This window comes from Callorhinus ursinus, unplaced genomic scaffold (assembly GCF_003265705.2).
Source record: "Callorhinus ursinus isolate GAN/ISIS: 27379988/994484 unplaced genomic scaffold, GSC_fseal_2.0 scaffold34, whole genome shotgun sequence".
Classification (NCBI taxonomy): Eukaryota; Metazoa; Chordata; class Mammalia; order Carnivora; family Otariidae; genus Callorhinus; species Callorhinus ursinus.
The window spans coordinates 11,244,166-11,263,504 of NW_027397096.1; the positions used below are offsets into that span (position 1 = coordinate 11,244,166).

At 36.0% G+C, this 19,339-nt stretch overlaps 1 protein-coding gene across 1 annotated transcript in view; it reads left to right on the plus strand.

Annotated features, from left to right (window-relative positions):
- Nucleotides 1-19,339, plus strand: part of BCAS3 (BCAS3 microtubule associated cell migration factor) — a 574,861-nt gene that overhangs the window by 38,883 nt on the left and 516,639 nt on the right. The window contains exon 6 of the mRNA XM_073879584.1: nucleotides 13,449-13,530. Coding sequence (XP_073735685.1) covers nucleotides 13,449-13,530 — 82 coding nt within the window. The remainder of the gene's footprint in view (nucleotides 1-13,448; nucleotides 13,531-19,339) is intronic.

Consider the following 19,339-nt stretch of genomic DNA (forward strand, 5'->3'; position numbering starts at 1 on the left):
AAGATTGTTTTAGAGGGTTAACATTATTTTAAATAGGAAATTATCTAAAATTATAAGGCATGAAAAGATGCAAATATAAAATATATACGTTTGTGACTCAATCTTGCCATTATTGACATTTTAGACCAGATGATTCTTTGTTATGGGGGGCTGTCCTTGTACATTGCAGGATATGTAGCTACATCTGTTGCCTCTGCTAGATGCCCAAAGCAACTCCTATAACTGTGACAATTAAAAATGCCCTCCCCTTCTAGAACCTCTTCAGGTTGAGAACCACAACTCTATAGAGAAAATTCTGGTTGAAACCACTGGCTTAGATATATATAATTTAAGGGGAAAAGTTGTGTGTAGTTAAGAATATCAGGGATTTACTGTGTATATGTGTGTGTGTGTATATATATATTTAGCTTATGAGTTCTAGTATTTTCTGGGAATCTTGATTTTGTATTAGCAGTTGGAAGAATTCTTTCTTTCTTTTAAATTAATTATTTATTTTTAAAGATTTTATTTATTTATTGGTCAGAGCGAGCGAGCGAGAGCACAAGCAGGGAGAGCAGCAGGCAGAGGGAGAAGCAGGGTCCCCGCTGAGCAAGGACCCCTCCCCCCCATGTAGGACTTGATCCCAGGACCCCGGGATCATGACCTGAGCCAAAGGCAGACGCTTAACGGACTGAGCCACCCAGGTGTCCTGCAGTTGGGAGAATTGTTTGTAAGCCTCTCTACAACTGTGGTCATGTGTTTTTGTTTTTTTTTTTAAGATTTATTTATTTTTAGAGAGAGAAAGAGAGGTGCATAAGACGGGGGAGGGGCGGAGGGAGAGGGAGAGAGAGATCTCAAGCAGACTCTGCACTAAGCACAGAGCCCAATGTGGGGCTCAGTGTCATGACCCTGAGATCATGACCTGAGCTGAAACCAAGAGTCAGTTGCTTAACCAACTGAGTCACTCAGGCTCCCTGCACTGTGGTCATATCTTAATGGTCTTTATATATCTGGTGCCAAGTACACTGTCTGGCAGTGAGTTGGTTATTTGTATGCGTTCGTTTATATTTGTTTGTGTATATGTACACATATGTATGTATATATGTTTAGTAAATGTGTTTCAAGATTTCAGTCTTTTGCTGAATAGTTTCCTCTACTTCAGAAAGACCCAAATTAAATTTCATAATCATTTGCTTTTTGCTCACAACCTATTCCATTCCTAATCTATCTCTTCTTCCTAAAATCTCTATTTTTATTAATTAATAGCACCATAATTTTTCCATTCAGCCACATTGAAACTTTAGGGCCTATGACAAGTATAAGAGGATACAAATACAACTAAGACCTAAGCCTTGAGGAGATCATAGTCTGCTTATGTGAGATCTCACTACTTAATTGCAGTCTGTGTCAGTGCTTCCCAAATGGGAGTACTTTTGCCCCCAAGGAGGCATTTGGCCATGTTTGCAGAAATTTTTTATTGTCACGATTGGGAGTTGCTACTGGTCTCTGGTGGGTAAAAGCCAGAGATGGTGCTAAGCTTCCTACAATATCCAGGACAACTTCCCACAATAAAGAATTGTCCCTTCCAAAATGTCAGTAGGGCTGAGGTTGAGAAACCCTGGCCTGTGAGATCAGTGTTACAGTGGAGGAATGAATAGCATGCTATAGAGCACTGAGTAGTGATGACATGCCTGGGGGAGTTTGGACACTTGTGCTGCCTAATGAAGTTTCATAATGTTAATATAAATAATAGCATCTATAATGGGGATAATGTGAATATACCACACACATTCTTTTAGGCACTTTACCTATTATTCTCTCTTATCCTGTCAATTTTATGATTTTTTTTTAAAGATTTTTTTACTTTTAAGTAATGTCTACACCCAGTGTGGGCTTGAACTCACAACCCTGAGATCAAGAGTTGCACGCTCCACTGACTGAGCCAGCCACACACCCCTCAATTTACTTTTTAGTGTTATTCTCATTTTATAGATAAAAAAATTAAAGCTCATATTTAACCCCTACAAACTCACAACCTCTCCACTCTCAACATTCCACATCAGTAGTCCCCCTTCATCTGTGGTTTAACGTCCCACGATTTCAGTTACCCACAGTCAACTGTGGTCCAGAACCAGATGATCATCCTTCTGACGTATCGTCAGAAGGTCAGTAGTAGGGGCGCCTGGGTGGCTCAGTCAGTTAAGTGTCTGCCTTTGGCTCAGGTCATGATCCCAGGGTCCTGGGATTGAGCCCCGTGTCGGGCTCCCTGCTCACTGAGGAGCCTGCTTCTCTCTCTCCCTCTACCTGCTGCTCCCCCTGCTTGTGCTCTCTCTCTCTGTGTGTCAAATAAATAAAAAATAAAATCTTAAAAAAAAAAACCCAAGAAATTGCTGACAGTTTTTCAGAGAGGTTGTATCATTATATGCTTCCATCTACAATATCTGAGAGTTCTCATTGCTCTACTTCCTGCTACCATTGGTGTTGTCAGTCGGTTTTTTTTATCATCTTGTCAATCTTACAAGTTCGTATGATATCTGTTTTACAGACAAAAAACCTTAGGCTTCTATTTAATATAATGTTTCTCTTTGGCTAGATATCCATTGCAAAACTATCCTCAGTCCACAGATTATATCAGGATAGGTTTACAAGGCCAATAAAATATGACAAACTCAGCCTTTTAGAAGTGGAAAAAGGCTGTAAGCCCAAATCGGCTTATCTGTAGCACTGTTTTCTCTCTTTCCAATTGGACATGTATTCCGCACAAAATAAAATAACAAGTCAAAGGGAATCCAATCTGTGGGTGAGTGATGGTGAAGTGTTTATGACGGCTGCTAGGCTGACACTCTCTGTCATGGTGTTACATTGACTTCTGAACACCTTCCAGTCTGCCTCCAGGCTTGTGCGTCTGTGTAGTCTGAGTGGTTTTACATTAACATCTACCCTGAGTAAGATCTTTTTGACTACCGAAGTGTTACTTGCAAATGGAAGATACCATTAGGGCTGCTTCAAAGCTCGGAATGGTATTTGGACTGGTGGTGCCGAAGTAGTGGCTGGGGTTTTGAAGTGTAATGTCTAAATCTGTGTTGCGTAACCAAAGGAACGTGTGAGTTTAACTGGCCTTCCTTTGATCTTCCTTTCAAAAATCAGGCTGAAGGAGAAAGGTGAAAGTCGCCCTAAAAATACTCCTCTCCGTGTGTGCGAAAATTTCGAAGTATGAAAATATGATTACAAGTTCCATTCATTATTTGTGTTCTGTGGTTTTCATATTGTTCTTGAAACTCACTTCCTTCTTGCCTCCAGTTTTGTATTTTGAATTTAGTGTCAAGACCAAAATACAGACTCGGTTGCTGTCTGCTTTATGTGGTTAGCAAATATCTGCTCTATAAGTTGTTAGTCCTCAAAAATATGTGTTTTAGGTGGTTTTTGTGGTTTGCATTTTTTTCTTGATGGCATACAGAGTAGGTTACGGAGATACTGACACTCTGACATTAACTGAATCATTTGTGGTTAGTTAGGCAAAAATAAAACAAAAACCCTGTCCCTGTCTTCCTCCTAATGTTAGGAGCTTTCAAAAGAATGACTTTTTTTTACTATTAGGAATACTTTCTTTAAACTGCGCTATCTAAACTTTTTGAAATTGTTGGAAAGAGCTGTGACACAGAAAATAACGCCCTGGCAATGACTTGTTAGTGAAAAAAGGGCCTGAGTTTAAAAATGGTTTTGAATACAGTATATTAATAGGAGATCTCATGCCTGTCTTGTCTGGTCATTTTGGGGGAATATTGTTCTTTGTGTCCTCAGATCTAAAATGAAAATATATCATCAAATTGACTCACAGGGTGATTCTGGAGAGAGACTATCAGCTCTTACTGGAGATTGCTTTGAAGTTGTAATAGTCACTCATGTAGCTGGTGTGGTCTTTTGTTGCTTCTTAGCTGAATACCTCAGTATAAGATAATACTTCTCACTTCTTTCCCTATCTCCCTTTATATTTTTACCTTTCTTCCCTAATTAAAAAAAAATTATTTTGACTTTTTAAGTTAAAAAAACACTCATGAAGCAATCTTCTTTTTAAAGAATTTCATCATCAGTTCAGTTGTGTGGTCTGTATGATTAGCACATATGTAACAATTAGTGAAGTGGTAACTATACACTTGTACATTTAAATTGGCTAAGTGAGTTCCTGTTGTTGCTTTAAGAACTGAATTCCTTAGTGTTAGACCTCATCACTTTTTCATTCTCACTCTGTATTTCTACCTTTTATCCTTATTTTTTGGGGGGTTATCAGGGAAGGTTAAACTTTATTTGTGGAATTTCCACATTTTTCCATATCTCTATCCATATCTCTATAAATAAAAATTAATAGACTATTTTTTATACATTTACATAAAAATTAAGTAGAAGGTACAGAGAATTCCTATATCCCCTCACCACCCCATTTGTCCCTGTTAACATCTTGCCTTAGTAAGTTACCTTTGTTAAAACTAATGAGCCAATATTGATAAATTATTAATAACTTAAGTCTATAGTTTGCATTTTTTCCCTAGGTAAAAATTTTTTTTTTAAATTTTTTTATTGTTATGTTAATCACCATATATTACATCATTAGTTTTTGATGCAGTGTTCCATGATTCATTGTTTGTGCATAACACCCAGTGCTCCATGCAGAACGTGCCCTCCTCAATACCCATCACCAGGCTAACCCATCCCCCCACCCCCCTACCCTCTAAACCCTCAGTTTGTTTTTCAGAGTCCATCATCTCTCATGGTTCGTCTCCCCCTCTGACATACTCCCCTTTTCTTCCTCTCCTGTTATCTTCTTCTTTTCCTTTTTTCTTAAAATATGTTGCGTTATTTGTTTCAGAAGTACAGATCTGTGATTCAACAGTCTTACACAATTCACAGCGCTCACCGTAGCACATACCCTCCCCAATGTCTATCACCCAGCCATCCCATCCCTCCCACCCCCAACCACTCCAGTAACACTCAGTTTGTTTCCTGAGATTAAGAATTCCTCATATCAGTGAGGTCATGTGATACATGTCTTTCTCTGATTGACTTATTTCACTCAGCATAACACCCTCCAGTTCCATCCACGTCGTTGCAAATGGCAAGATCTCATTCCTTTTGATGGCTGCATAATACTCCATTGTGTATATATACCATATCTTCTTTATCCATTCATCTGTCGATGGGCATCTTGGCTCTTTCCACAGTTTGGCTATTGTGGACATTGCTGCTATAAACATTGGGGTACACGTACCCCTTCGGGTCCCTACATTTGTATCTTTGTGGTAAATACCCAGTAGTGCAATTGCTGGATCGAACGGTAGCTCTAATTTCAACTGTTTGAGGAACCTCCATACTGTTTTCCAGAGGGGTTGCACCAGCTTGCATTCCCACCAACAGTGTAGGAGGGTTCCCCTTTCTCCACATCCCCGCCAACATCTGTCGTTCCCTGACTTGTTAATTTTAGCCATTCTGACGGGTGTGAGGTGGTATCTCATTGAGGTTTTGATTTGGATTTCCCTGATGCCGAGTGATGTTGAGCACTTTTTCATGTGCCTGTTGGCCATTTGGATGTCTTCTTTGGAGAAATGTCTGTTCATGTCTTCTGCCCATTTCTTGATTGGATTATTTGTTCTTTGGGTGTTGAGTTTGATAAGTTCTTTATAGATTTTGGATACTAGCCCTTTATCTGATATGTCGTTTGCAAATATTTTCTCCCATTCTGTCGGTTGTCTTTTGGTTTTGTGGACTGTTTCTTTTGCTGTGCAAAAGCTTTTTATCTTGATGAAATCCCAATAGTTCATTTTTGCCCTGGCTTCCCGTGCCTTTGGCGATGTTTCTAGGAAGAAGTTGCTGCGGCTAAGGTCGAAAAGGTTGCTACCTGTGTTCTCCTTTAGGATTTTGATGGACTCCTGTCTCACGTTTAGGTCTTTCAACCATTTGGAGTCTATTTTTGTGTGTGGTGTAAGGAAATGGTCCAGTTTCATTCTTCTGCATGTGGTAAAAATTTTTTTTATTTGGTGTTACCTTTTAAGTTTAAAACTAGTGAAATGATGCTCTTTTTTTTTTTTAAAGATTTTATTTATTTATTTGAGAGAGAGAGAGAATGAGAGATAGAAAGCACGAGAGGGAAGAGGGTCAGAGGGAGAAGCAGACTCCCCGCTGAGCAGGAAGCCCGATGTGGGACTCGATCCCAGGACTCCAGGATCATGACCTGAGCCGAAGGCAGTCGCTTAACCAACTGAGCCACCCAGGCGCCCTATGATGCTCTTTTTTAAGGAACTTCATTTCAGTTATGTCTGTCTGGTTAGTGCATGTGGAACAATTAGAAAGATTGCTAGCCCTACATTTGCATATTTAAATGGGCTGTTTTTACATCACAGGTGGTAAGAAAACCTGTCACAGGTAAAAACATCATATAAACACGTAAAGGTTGGAATGAGTGTGGGATATTTGCCAGAGATGGTGGAGACTGCCTTGATCTTGAGTAGAAGTGTGAAGACTAGTGTGATAAAAACTGCAGCACAGATGATGTGCTCCTTCCCACCTTGGTAAGAGTCCTTTTACTGAGAGCTGTAAAACATAGGAAGTAATATACCGGTGGGCTTAAGTATGAGTTGTAGCAAATGTGTTTTTATGATACGGTATTATAACACATTTCCAGACACGACATGTTAATAACACGCTTTGAGAACAGTGGGGGTAAGTCCAGTTTATGCTGAATACCATCAAGATTGAATAATGAGACTGATACAGACCCTGTCATTTATTCATCCATTCATTCAACAGGCATCTTCTTGATTTAACTATGTTTTATGTTGCATCTTTTAAATACACAATTTAGTCATCACAGTTGCCTTGTTAGGTAGATGTATCGTCACCCCTTATTTTAAAGCCAGACTCAGAGTTAGCAAATTTGTATAGTTAATAAGTTATTTTCTACTAAAATAAACTTTTGGAATATTTGATGTTGTTAATGTGTGATATTTGTCACTGATGATCCTGGCTTATTGTTATGTACTTGGCATTGTTGCCATAGGCCATGATTTTGGGAAAAGAATAAAACTTCCAGGGTCCCCCCTGTTGGCTGCTTTTCCTCCCTCAGACTTCCTAGGTGGAAACAGAGCCATTACTAGTCTGGAGCACTCTGACGTGAAAGATATTTTTGATTGAAAGTCAGGATATGCATGAGGTAAACACAGGGAATACTTTTTCTTCTGTTGTCTTTCATGTCTGGTGTCTTGGTTTTCGATTCGTATTTCTGGCCTGGAAATCATCTGCTATATATGCTGTAGCCATTTTGAAAAAAATAGGCAAATTAATACCTCTTTTTAATTTTTTTATTTTAAAGGTGAAAACTTGTTTCAGTATTTATCAAGAAAAATACTACTAATCATTATCTTTTGTTTGAGCTGACTTGAGTTATAGGGAAAGATATAGTAATTTTGTATGTTTTCTATCTTAAACAGGGACTGAATCTGCTTTGAATGTTTGTATGAATTTTTACAAATCAATATTTTCCACTTCAAGAGATGGGTATCATTTTGCTATAACTAAACCATCATACCTTAGTTTGGGGGAAAGGTTGCTCATTACTGGATTTGGAATTAAGATATGAATTCGATTAGGTACAAAAAGTTCTACCTTTTTCTTGAAATGAGTTCTTGAATCTCATTCATATTCTGAACTGTTTATCATATATACATCTGGAAATCGAAGGTCCTTCAGCACAAAAATCTTACATCATTTGCCTTGATGGAGGGCCACTATAATAAAGACTGTTTATATAGTTTGAGGCAGCATTGCTTTTCAGAGGAGACTGATCTGCATTTCATTCACTGTGCATAATAGATTTAAATCCATAATCCCTTAGCATTAGGCAACTGTAGTGGGCAGGAGACTTTAACCGTCATTCATGGAATAGTATAACTACTGAATTCCAGTAAGCAAATGAAAAGACATTTGATAAATCTCCTCAGTCGTGAAGAAAATGCAAATTAAAACCACAGTGACGGTCCCATTGAACACCCACCAGAATGGCTGATACAAACAGTTGGTGAGGATTTGGAGCAGGTAGAACTCTTTCACGTTGCTGGTGGAAGTGTAAATTTGTACAATCACTGTAGAAAACTATTTTGTTGAAATCTACAAAATGTGCACATATGCCTAACATAGGAGCAATTGTACTAGTAGACATATACCCAGAAGAAATACATATGTGTGTTCGCTAAATGAAATGTGCAAGAATATTCGTAGCAGTGTTCTTTACAATGTTATTCTAAAAATGGTAAAATCATGGCTCTCAAACAGCTGTAAAATGGACACATGTCATCGATTTTATTTAACACATTAATAAATGAGGTATTATTTGGCAAGTTGTTACAGTTGCATCAAAGGAGAATCTTAAGAACTGATTCAGGCAATTAGGGGAATACTGAAATGAACTTGTTATGAGATGCAAACTTGGTTAATATACTATTGAAACTAAAATGTACTGCCTAGAATCATCTCTTTTATAGAATGCAATTGAGTTGTATCTCTTCCAGACAAAATTCATTTGCATTTCTGTGGACAAGAGGCAGTAGCATTACTATTGGTTTTCTATAACTTACAGTATTGCAAAATAACCCAGTCAAAACAAAGGTGCAGATGTCTATAGAATCAGATAACCCCAAAGGGTCCACTAGACACACTTGGTAATCCATTGAAAGGACATAGAGTAATTCTTTTCTCACTTGAAAGTTTTTTTTGCAATTTCTCCTGACATCTTAAGAGTCAAAAACTAGAACCAACCCAGAAGTCCACCAACAGTAAAATGGATAAGTTGTAGTATTTTTCATGCAATGGAAATCTGTATAGCAACAGGAATTAAAAAAAATACAATAAAAAAAGAAAAACATATAATCATATGCAACAATACCAATGAATTTCATACACATATAATGTGCACAAGAAGCCATTCACGAAAGAGTGCATACCGTGTGATTCTATTTGCATAAAATTGAACAAGTAAAACTTACATGTAATGTGTTAGTGGTTATGGTCATTCTTTAGTTGGGTTTGTGACTCGGAAGGAGTGTGGAGGGACCTTCTGAGTGTCTATCATGTTCTGTTTCTCTGCTGGTAACAGAGGTATATTAACATGGGAAATTCATTAAGCTGCACATATATGTATGATTTATGTGTTATTTCTTTGTCTGTTATTTTCAACAAAGTTTGCTAAAAAGAATCAACTGCAGACACAGTTCTTCAATTTGGCCAGTATCTAAAAGGGGAGTTGGGGGTGTAAATATGTACTCTTGTCTTGATTCTGAGTCATTATAGAGCATTATTATTATTGTTGATATTTGATTGACTTTTCTCTTTTGTAGTCAGATACCTTTGAAAAGTCATCGCTTATTTCAGAGACAAGTTTGGTTCTGAGGGCTAGATGACCTTCATTTGCTTTTAGAATTCTCTTAACAGTAGTTAAAAAGCTCTCCCACAACATTTATAGCCCTTTCTCTGTGTGTATTATTGTCTCGGCTGTTATAATTTCCTTTTGCCGTAGATTGAGTTGTGAGATTCTAAACTTGTACTCCCCCCCTACTTTTTTGGTTTGGTATGTAATTTGCATATTTTCACCATGCGAAAGCTATTTTCTATGGTTGGAAAAGATTTTTTTCCTACAGTGTGAACAAATCATTCTTTGTTCTCCTTATTGTGCCTCCAAACTGGTACGTCCGGTTTATGCTCCAAACAACAAAAGTCTGTCATCAGAAATTAAAATGCCAGTAAGAACAAAGGCAGAGACCCATGAGGAACTCTTGGAGAGGTTTCCTCCCTGTTTGCTCCTCTCCCCAAGTTACCACCGTTGCCAGGAAGTTGGAACATTACTTGGTACACTCCTTCCTTGTAGTTCTGCCCTTGTATTTATTATTATTGTTGGTCTAAAAATGAACTTACAGCTCCTGGTAATTCATGTCAGGATATATAAAATCCTCATCTCTGAGATTTTTTTTGGTCATTTTCAATGAGCTCTTTTTTAAGAGATGTAAAAATCACCGTGAAAGCCTTTAAAAAAGTTAATCAGTTTTGACACTCATTTATTTGAGAGCAGAATTACCAGTGAACATACTGTATAAAATTATTAGAGGCAATTGAAAGCGGCAGCTAAAGCCGAGCCTGTAAGGACTTATCCATCTTGTGTTCTTTCTAAAATGTGCACACATCATGTCTTTATCTGTATATACTTTGTTGGCACTTTTATTCTGAAATAGTATTCCAATGTAGCAGTTGCACACACAGTTTGGAGAGTTCGCTCCTCTTGGAAGTTTGACATTTGTGACTCACTTACGGTACTTTAGAATTAGGCTTCTAACAATCTTTTTAACATACTCACAAATATCTATGGCGACAGGATATTTCTTTATCCCTCCCTTCCCTTGTGTTATAATGAAAGATTCTGGGATTTAACTTAGAGGTAATAAATGATGGGTAACCAACGCAGGATGCATTTTGTAATCATTCCTCATGTTCTTTCTTACCTGTTGCTGTACATTTGAAGAGGGATTTAGAGTAGAACTAATGATGTATTGTATGGTGACTAACGTAACATAATAATATAAAATAAAATTAAAAATAGGATTAAATTAAAAAAATAGAGTAGAAGCTAGGAATAGAATAGAGCATTTAGGTCTGTTTTGAAAGCTGTTACGCTGAGGAGCATGGTGTGTTCTGATTTCAAAATGTTTTTCGATGTCACAGTAAGCTCTTGTACATTAAATCCAGTGTTAACAAGTGTTTATCATATTGTGAGAATGCCAAGACAAGTTTGCCTTATTCTTTATTATTTAGTGTAATTTAGTACATAGCTGAATTAAACATTAGACTTTTTTTAACTTTAATTATTTAACTTTATTTTATAGAACCAAAAGCTAAATGCTAGACCTGTGGCATATGGCAATAATAGTACAGAGCAGACTTTGTGTCAGAATACTATGATTTGTTATAGGTATGAACTTATATCTGTTATAGTGAGAAGTGTTTTTCGTTGCTCTGAATTACAATTTCAGTGCAAGTTCTACGGTGTTGTTTTATAATTTATTTTTTATTTCCTTGTTAATAGAAATAGTATGTATATTGAAGAAGAATATCATTTATCCATTCTTATATCTTCATTTTCATGGAGATAGCCAATAATAACTCCATAATATTGGATTACATTAGCGATATACCTTTCAGTGCAAGTGTGCGTAAGATCAAAGAGATCATGATTTTTAGATTTCAGAGAATGTATGATTCCTGTACTGGGTGGGAGGTTGAACAAAGTGACCTTTTAAGACTTTTTCTAGATTTTAAATTCTGTTCTCTAATAGTAAACTATAGACTTAAGAGCTACAGTATCTAATGGCCATGTTTTCCATGTGGAAAATTAATGTTCACAAAGGAATTTATAGAGAGCTCAGTTCTTATCTTTGGCTGTCCTGAGTGTATGGCTTTGGTATGTTTAATCGGTGATAGGTGGTGCTGTTGTTGCACAGTTAGTGTGAAGAGCCTAGCATTCCTCAGATCTTCTGCATCCCAAGTGTTCCAGAAGGATTTGCCACTGTGGCCCGTGAATGAGTTGTAATAATTTTTATAAGCCAAATGACTATGATGTATCTTTAGGTATCATCATAATTTAACATTTATAAGAAACAAAATATTTGTGATTTGCAGCTCTTAAGTATGAATTGAAGAAAAGCTGAAGATCTGAACAAGCAGTTAATCTTAAAGACAGCTCTGCAAATACACAGTTTAATATTGAAAGCTTTAGAAGCCATTTATCTTGTATTGTTGATATTCTAAACTGCTTGTTTGGCAGGCCTATTAAAAAACTGCCATCAGCATGTTTCCTCTATTGACTGTTTATTATATCTGTTGTCAGTTCTTGGGTATTTAGAACTAGTTTTATCTTTTTTGCCATTTTCCCTGTCTGATATTACATATTCCATCAAAAACTTGAGAATTATGAAAATGTATTTTGAACTACATTACCACTTAAAGCAGTCTGGAAAGCCTTTCTTAACTAATTCTAATTTAATCTGCTCAAAACTAAAGGTAGCAGCAGAGTGTTTCCTTGAGCCACTAGTTTTGAAAAGCAATTGTTTTCACCCTCAACACATATATTGTCATATGCCTTTTACCTTTGGACTAATAGACTACGGTAGTCTTTATATGTGAGGAATAAATCTGATATGACTCAAAATGAACATTCACGCGGTGTTTGATCTGGTTGTATAATAAAAATGATGACATTTAAAGATGCTTACATATTACTTTTGTAATTCATAGAATATTGAAATTGGGGTGTCTGGGTGGCTCAGTCACTTAAGTGGCTGCCTTCAGCTCAGGTCATGATCTCCAGGACCTGGGATCGAGCCCCGCATTGGGCTCCCTGCTCGGCAGGAAGCCTGCTTCTCCCTCTCCCACTCCCCCTGCTTGTGTTCCCTCTCTCGCTGTGTCTCTTTCTGTCAAATAAATACATAAAATCTTAAAAAAAAGAATATCGAAATTACAAGTATCTTTGAGGTCCTTTAGCTCCTTTACCTTTTCAGTTTATAAATGCAAAAGAATACAGGCTGAGGGGAGGTGGGGGAAGTGGGGAGATGTTGGTCACAGGGTACAGAGTTGCAGTTATGTAGGATGCGTAGGTCTAGGGAGCTAATGTTCATGCGTGATGGCTATAGTTAATAACACTGAATTGAATACTGGAAAACTGGTGCTCTCATCATACAAACAAGGTAACTGAGGAGATGGCTGCAGTGATCATTTTATCATGGATGTATGTTAAATCGTCATGTCATACACCTTAAATAAATACAATTTTCACTCAAAATATATTTTAAAAGGTAAAAAAATATAGGTTTATAGATGTTAAATGATTATTCAAGGTGGTTAACAGGTAGGTAGTTGCAGGACCCTGACAGGGTACACAGGTTATTCACATTTACTGCAGTGTTTTTTGCAATATGTTTTGCTTTTTCTCATTTACAACACATTTACAAAAGTTAGTACCACATTTAAGTTCTGCTTTTCAGAATACTAAGAATATTTACCTTTTTCTTACATGGAAAACTTCATACTAATTTAAAAAATCATAGTTGCTTTGCTCTAAAATGAAAGGCAATCATGCAGAACTGAGCAGACTTATAGTAGTTTATTAAAGATAAGAATTGTAGATTTTAAGAACAGATCATTCATTTTCCTATTTATATTAAGTGTGTGCTCTTACCATTTTCTCAAAATATTTGTGGTAATTTAAACATGAATATTACTTCATGTGTATGAACAATCATAAATGTGTGTGTCTGTGTGCGTGTGTGCATATCTTGTATTTCAGACGAAAAATTGTGACAAAATTTAGGAGATTTTATTTTCTTATGATCATGTTCTGACCTGCGTTTTCATTTACTGAAATTTTTTGTCTTCTCATGCAGATCAGTGGGGAAGCACAGGAGCTCTTTTCTGTCCGACATGGCCCCATTCGAGCGGCTAGAATCTTGCCTGCTCCACAGTTTGGTGAGTGTAGCCCTTAAGAAACAAATCATTCAGGAGTTTCTCTTTTATTGATCCTGGACTACCGACAGCAAGAATGCTAACTAAAGTCTATTTTCCTCCAAGTGTCCATGCCCTTGCCTTCCTCCCCACAAGATAAACTCTTGTTCTGTCAGTTGAGATGGAAATAGGTAATCTTAACCAATTCAATATGGCCATTCACATTCTGCTGTGGTTTTGATTTATCTTCATCCTCTTTGATCTCGATTTAGCCTCTGACTTTGCTGGCTCTTTCTTGAAGCCTTCTTCTCTCTTGGTTTGCTTGGCATTACTCTTCCCAGATCCCTTCCTTGCTGACTGTGCTGCTTTTGTTACGTTTCTGGCTTAGCTTTCTTCTGTGGGTATTCCCCAAGTCTCTCTTGTTCTCATGTCTTTGCTCTTCGCCTTGGAGAGCTTGGTTTTCACCATTATCTCGCTCGTAGAGGAGTCTGCTGTCTGCATTTCCAGTGATGTCAGAAGTACAGTATCGGGCTTTTGACCTTCGATCTCCGCTTTAAAAATGAATACTTCTTAATGCTTAATGTTGTATTTAAATATTACGTATGTTTTGTTTTTATTTAAAAAAAATCAAATACATGTTTAAATTAAACCTGCTCTTTGGGTCCCTGAATAACTCCTGGCTCTTTAATGATCTGAGCTTTCTGTTGTGTTTTCTCATTAACTTGCCTGTGTTCACTCAGTAATGTTTTTTTGCACGAGCAATAAAAACACAGTCAATTAAATCTTGTTTGCATACTTTAAAATCTTTTAAAAAGGATATTAAAATATTTTAATTCTATTATATTTTAAAGTTTTCCCAGAAGTTGGGTAATCTTCCTTATAATACTTCATTGAGCAGTTAATTCTCTAAACTGGTAAGAATGCTGTTTGTTAAAACTTACTACCATGTGCATTATGCACCAACCATAGGCATAAGTAATGTCAGGGATTATTTTAGTAGTTAAGTCTGCTTAATTGAAATGGAAAGGTGAAGGTAACAAGGCAATAACATCCTGCAGTCATGTAGAGACTTTTCTCCTTGTTATTGGACTATATGGTATATCCAGAGTCCAGCTGTCTCTCCTTTGCTCTCTCTCTCTCTTGCTCTGTTTTTTGTTGCATTTGAGTTTTGGTGAAATCCTTTAAGGAGGATGATTGTGAAACATCTTTTTCCAGAAGGTTTATGGAATAGCCAGCTTTCTCTTTGGATGGTTGGACTCAAGAACAACTTTATTATTAAAAGACTTTGCTATGTCTTTGTTTCTTTTGTATGTAATTCATAGGCCGATTTTTCTCCCTTCAGTTCATTTATGAAGCTCTTTTGTTTATGCCATTTATTAATGTTCAGCTTTTCTCAACTTCTACTTTGGGCAGAAATACTTCATGAGAGAGTATAAAGCTATAAAAGTTAATATTACTAGTAGAATTTGAGTATATTTATTTTGTCTAATTAAAAAAGATTTCTCTACTATACTTCTAAAAATTAGATTTGAAATATAATTTCACATAGCTAAATGTTCTTTTATTCAAAAGTTACATATATGTCACTTTTGTTGTATCTGATTAATTTTTAAGATTTGTTTTTACTGAAGTCCTACATGTGGCTGATCACATAAAATTTGTAATGGAAAATAGAACACCCCATCTCTCTCTTTTGCCCAGTTTGTTTTGTGTGATCATTTTGATGGAGTAAGTCTTTTAGTAGCTTTCTGAAAAAGGATGTGTGGTAAATTTTGTTTGTCTGAAGACGTCTTTATTCTTTCTTAATTCTTGTTTGGTAATTTGGCTGGGTAACAAATACTTGTTTGTAAATGATGTTATTTGAGAATTTTGAAGGCATTGATCTAGTGTTATGATTGAAGAGTCTGAAGCCATTTTTATACCTTTTTCTTTGTTCTATGGCTTGTTTTTCCTCTCTGGGAGTTAGTAGAATGTTGGTCTTTGTTCCTAGTGTTCTGAAACTTTACATTGTTGTTTATTAGTTCATACATTGTCCTGGGCCCCTTCAATGTGAGAATGCAAGTTGTGTAGTTTTTTTTTTTTTTTAAAGATTTTATTTATTTATTTATTTGACAGAGAGAGAGAGACACAGCGAGAGAGGGAACACAAGTAGGGGGAGTGGGAGAGGGAGAAGCAGGCTTCCCGTGGAGCAGGGAGCCCGATGTGGGGCTCGATCCCAGGACCCTGGGATCATGACCTGAGCCAAAGGCAGATGCTTAATGACTGAGCCACCCAGGTGCCCCTGCAAGTCGTGTAGTTTTGAGAAAATTTCTTAATTTTTTGATGATTTCTTTTAAGTTTTCTTTGTTCTCTTTTTTTGGTACTTATATTATTTGGCTCTTAGACCCCCCCAGACTGATTAATGATTAATTAAAAAAAATAATTTCTTTCATGTTCTTTTTGGGAGATTGTCTCAATATGGATTACTAACTATTGAATAATTCTTTCTATTATCGCGTTTTTCTTAATCTTACCTTCTCATACCCAACACCTTGCTCTCTCTCTCAGCCTGTTCCCCTCTTCCTCTCCCTTTCCCTCTCTCTTTTTTTTTCTTTCTTGGTGTAATTTACATATGAATACTACCAAATAGAATGCATTGATATATAAAAAGAATTATGTATCATGACCAAGTAAGGGATATTTCAGAAATACAAGGCTGGTTAACATTTGAAAATCAATCAGTGTAATTCATATTAATAGAACAAAGAAAATCCATATGATCATCTTATTAGAAGTGAAAAAAAACCTTTGATAAAATTCGGTAGTCATTTATGATTAAAAAAACTTTCGGCAGGGTGCTTGGGTAGCTCAGTCGGTTGTCTGACTCTTGATTTCAGCTCAGATCGTGATCTAGGGTCGTGAGATTGAGCTCCGCATTAGGCTCCTTGTTCAGCACAGAGTCTGCTTGAGATTCTCTCTCTCCCTCTACCTCTCCCCCTCCTCGCTCGCTCTCTCTCTAAATAAATAAAATCTTAAAAAACTTTCAGCAAATTAAGATAAAAAGAGACATTCTCAGTATAATAAAGATTATAAAAAAATCTACAGTTAACATCATACTCAATAGTGATATATTACTTTCCTGTTGATTTGGGATGGCTTCTACCATAACTTCTATTTATCTTTCACTGCAGGTCCTAGCCATTACAATAAGGCAAGAAAAATAAATAAAAGGTGTAAATATTAGAATGAAAGATGTAAAATTGTCTTTATTCATTGATAATTTGTGTATATGGAAAATACAAAAGAATCTATAAACTGTTAAAATTAATAAGTAAATTTAGTATAGCTGTTGCATACGAGGTGCATTAGATCTTTTGTGAACTGATCCCCTCACTGTGTTTTTCCAGCATCATTTTCAGTCATCCTTAACCAGTGTTCCCCCATCTTCCCCTTCCTTACCCTAATAGTACTCCTCTGTGAAAGTTCTACTGAACTTTCATTTCCTCAAATGATCCATCCTCTTTAAGGTCATTTCATTGCTATTTCCTTTTCTAGAATTTTCATGTCCTTCTAACCCTTTTTGCTCCATATTCAATGTTAATAGTATATGCTTTTACAGTACTTACTGTTTTCTTTTTTTAAAGATTTATTTATTTATTTTAGAGGGGCAGAGAGAAAGAGAGAGAGAGAGAGAGTGTGTGTGCAGGGAGAAGGGGCAGAGGGAGAGGGAGAGAGAATCCCAAGCAAACTCTACACAGAGCATGAAGCTGACTTGGGGCTCAGTGTGGGGGCTCGATCTCATGACCCTGAGATCATGACCCAGGCAAGCTGAAACCGAGAGTCAGATGCTGAATCAACTCCACCACCCAGGTGCCCCAGGACTTACTGACTTTTTTCTTTCTTTCTTTCTTTTTTTGTTGCTCATTTACCTCTTGCTAGATTTTTTTTTTTTAAGGATTTTATTATTTTTAAGTAATCACTACACTCAATGTGGGACTCAAACTCACAACCCTGAGATCAAGAGTCGCATGCTCCACCGACTGAGCCAACTGAGGGCCCCGTACCTCTTGCTAGGTTTGTAGTCTGTCTTCATATCTTTAGTGCCTCACCAAGTACTTGTTACAAGGTATTAATAAATATTTGTTGAAATTTGCTAAATGGTGTAATCTTTTGAAAATTATGACCTGGAAGAAAAGCAAGTTCCCTTTCTCTAGGTATTTCTGTGGAAGGTCTGTCCTTTAATTAAAAGTGAAAATCTGAAGGATTTGGATAGCATCTTATTCCACAGAAGATCATCATTAAATATAGTATAAATGGGCATTTACTTGTATCAGCATAGTTTATGGTTTCCTACTTCTTCATGGTCACTATCAATAATTGATTACTTTCTTAATGAACCTATACCTTTTCAGAATTTTTTAGACAGTGCTTCAGAAAACTATGACCAATTAGTATTCTTTTTAAAAAATTTTTTATTGTTATGTTAATCACCATATATTACATCATTAGTTTTTGATGTAGTGTTCCATGATTCATTGTTTGTGCATAACACCCAGTGCTCCACGCAGAATCAATTAGTATTCTTATATCAGATAAAAACTTTATTATCCTTCAAATCTTTCTAGAACTTATTTCAAGTAAAGCAAATTCTTCATATTCATTACTCTCAGTAGCCATTGTGGTTTTTAGTATCTCAATACCTCACATGTGAAATAAAACATATATGTATATGTTAATGTGCAAGTTGAAATTTTATATGATTATAAACTTTGTGCTAATAATGGTTATTTCCAAGGAGTGGGATCAGAAAACACGTTCACTTTAATATGTTTTTAATTTCTTAAAATAAAGATCATATAAAATAAAGATCATATAATTCTAACCAGTTAAATATTTATTATAAAAATTTAAGGAATACTAAAAGTAGAAAGTGAAAATTCACTTGGTTCTTTGTTATCACAGATAAACCTAGGTTACTTCTTTCCTTCCCTTTCTTCCTTCCTCCAGATACTGAGCATGTATTCACAGCTTAGAGTATACATTTCCTGTCTTTTCCCCTTAACATGCATGGAATTAACTTGTAGTATTATGTCCAGGACCTGATTCATGTTCTTTACATGTGCTGCGTGTATTGGCTCTTGGGTGTGTGTGTCATTCCTTTGTATAAACATTTATATTAATTTTAACTTTTCCTTGTAACAAGTTATATTGTTACATACTTCTATATGTGTATATTTAAAAAAATAAGGAATTATTTTCTTAAGGTAACTCTTAGAAGGGAATTACTGGGTCAAAGAATATATACATGTAAAATTTTGATAATGTTGTAAAGTTGCTTCTCAGGGTATACTGACATTTATACATGAAAATTCCTTTTTTCTCCAAGTCTGTCCTCTACTGGCTATTATGAATCTTTTTAGTCTTTGCATATCTGATGGAGGAAAATCCTCTTCATTTGTAATTTTTGGTCTTTGAGTGCTAGGAAGAATGGAAAATATTCATGTTTTTGCTGTTTATTCTAATTAATACCATGCTTGTTTGTACTCTTTGCTCTTATTGATTGAACTATTTATTATTATTAGTGTGATACATTGTTATGGATATGTATCCTATATACTTCATGTATAGTTTGCTATTTGTCATGTTATTTGGTGAAATCTATCAGATTTTATGTTATATGTCTTTAGTTTCATGCAAAGAAAATCTTTGCATATTTTATAGCCATGTCTAAATCATGACTGTCCTTTAAAGTTGAATTTAATTTTTTGTTATTTGTTTTCTTTTTATATTTTCTTGATTTTTCCTTGCCAACCTCTGACTTTCATAGGTTTTTTTTTTTTTTGGAAATTTCTCC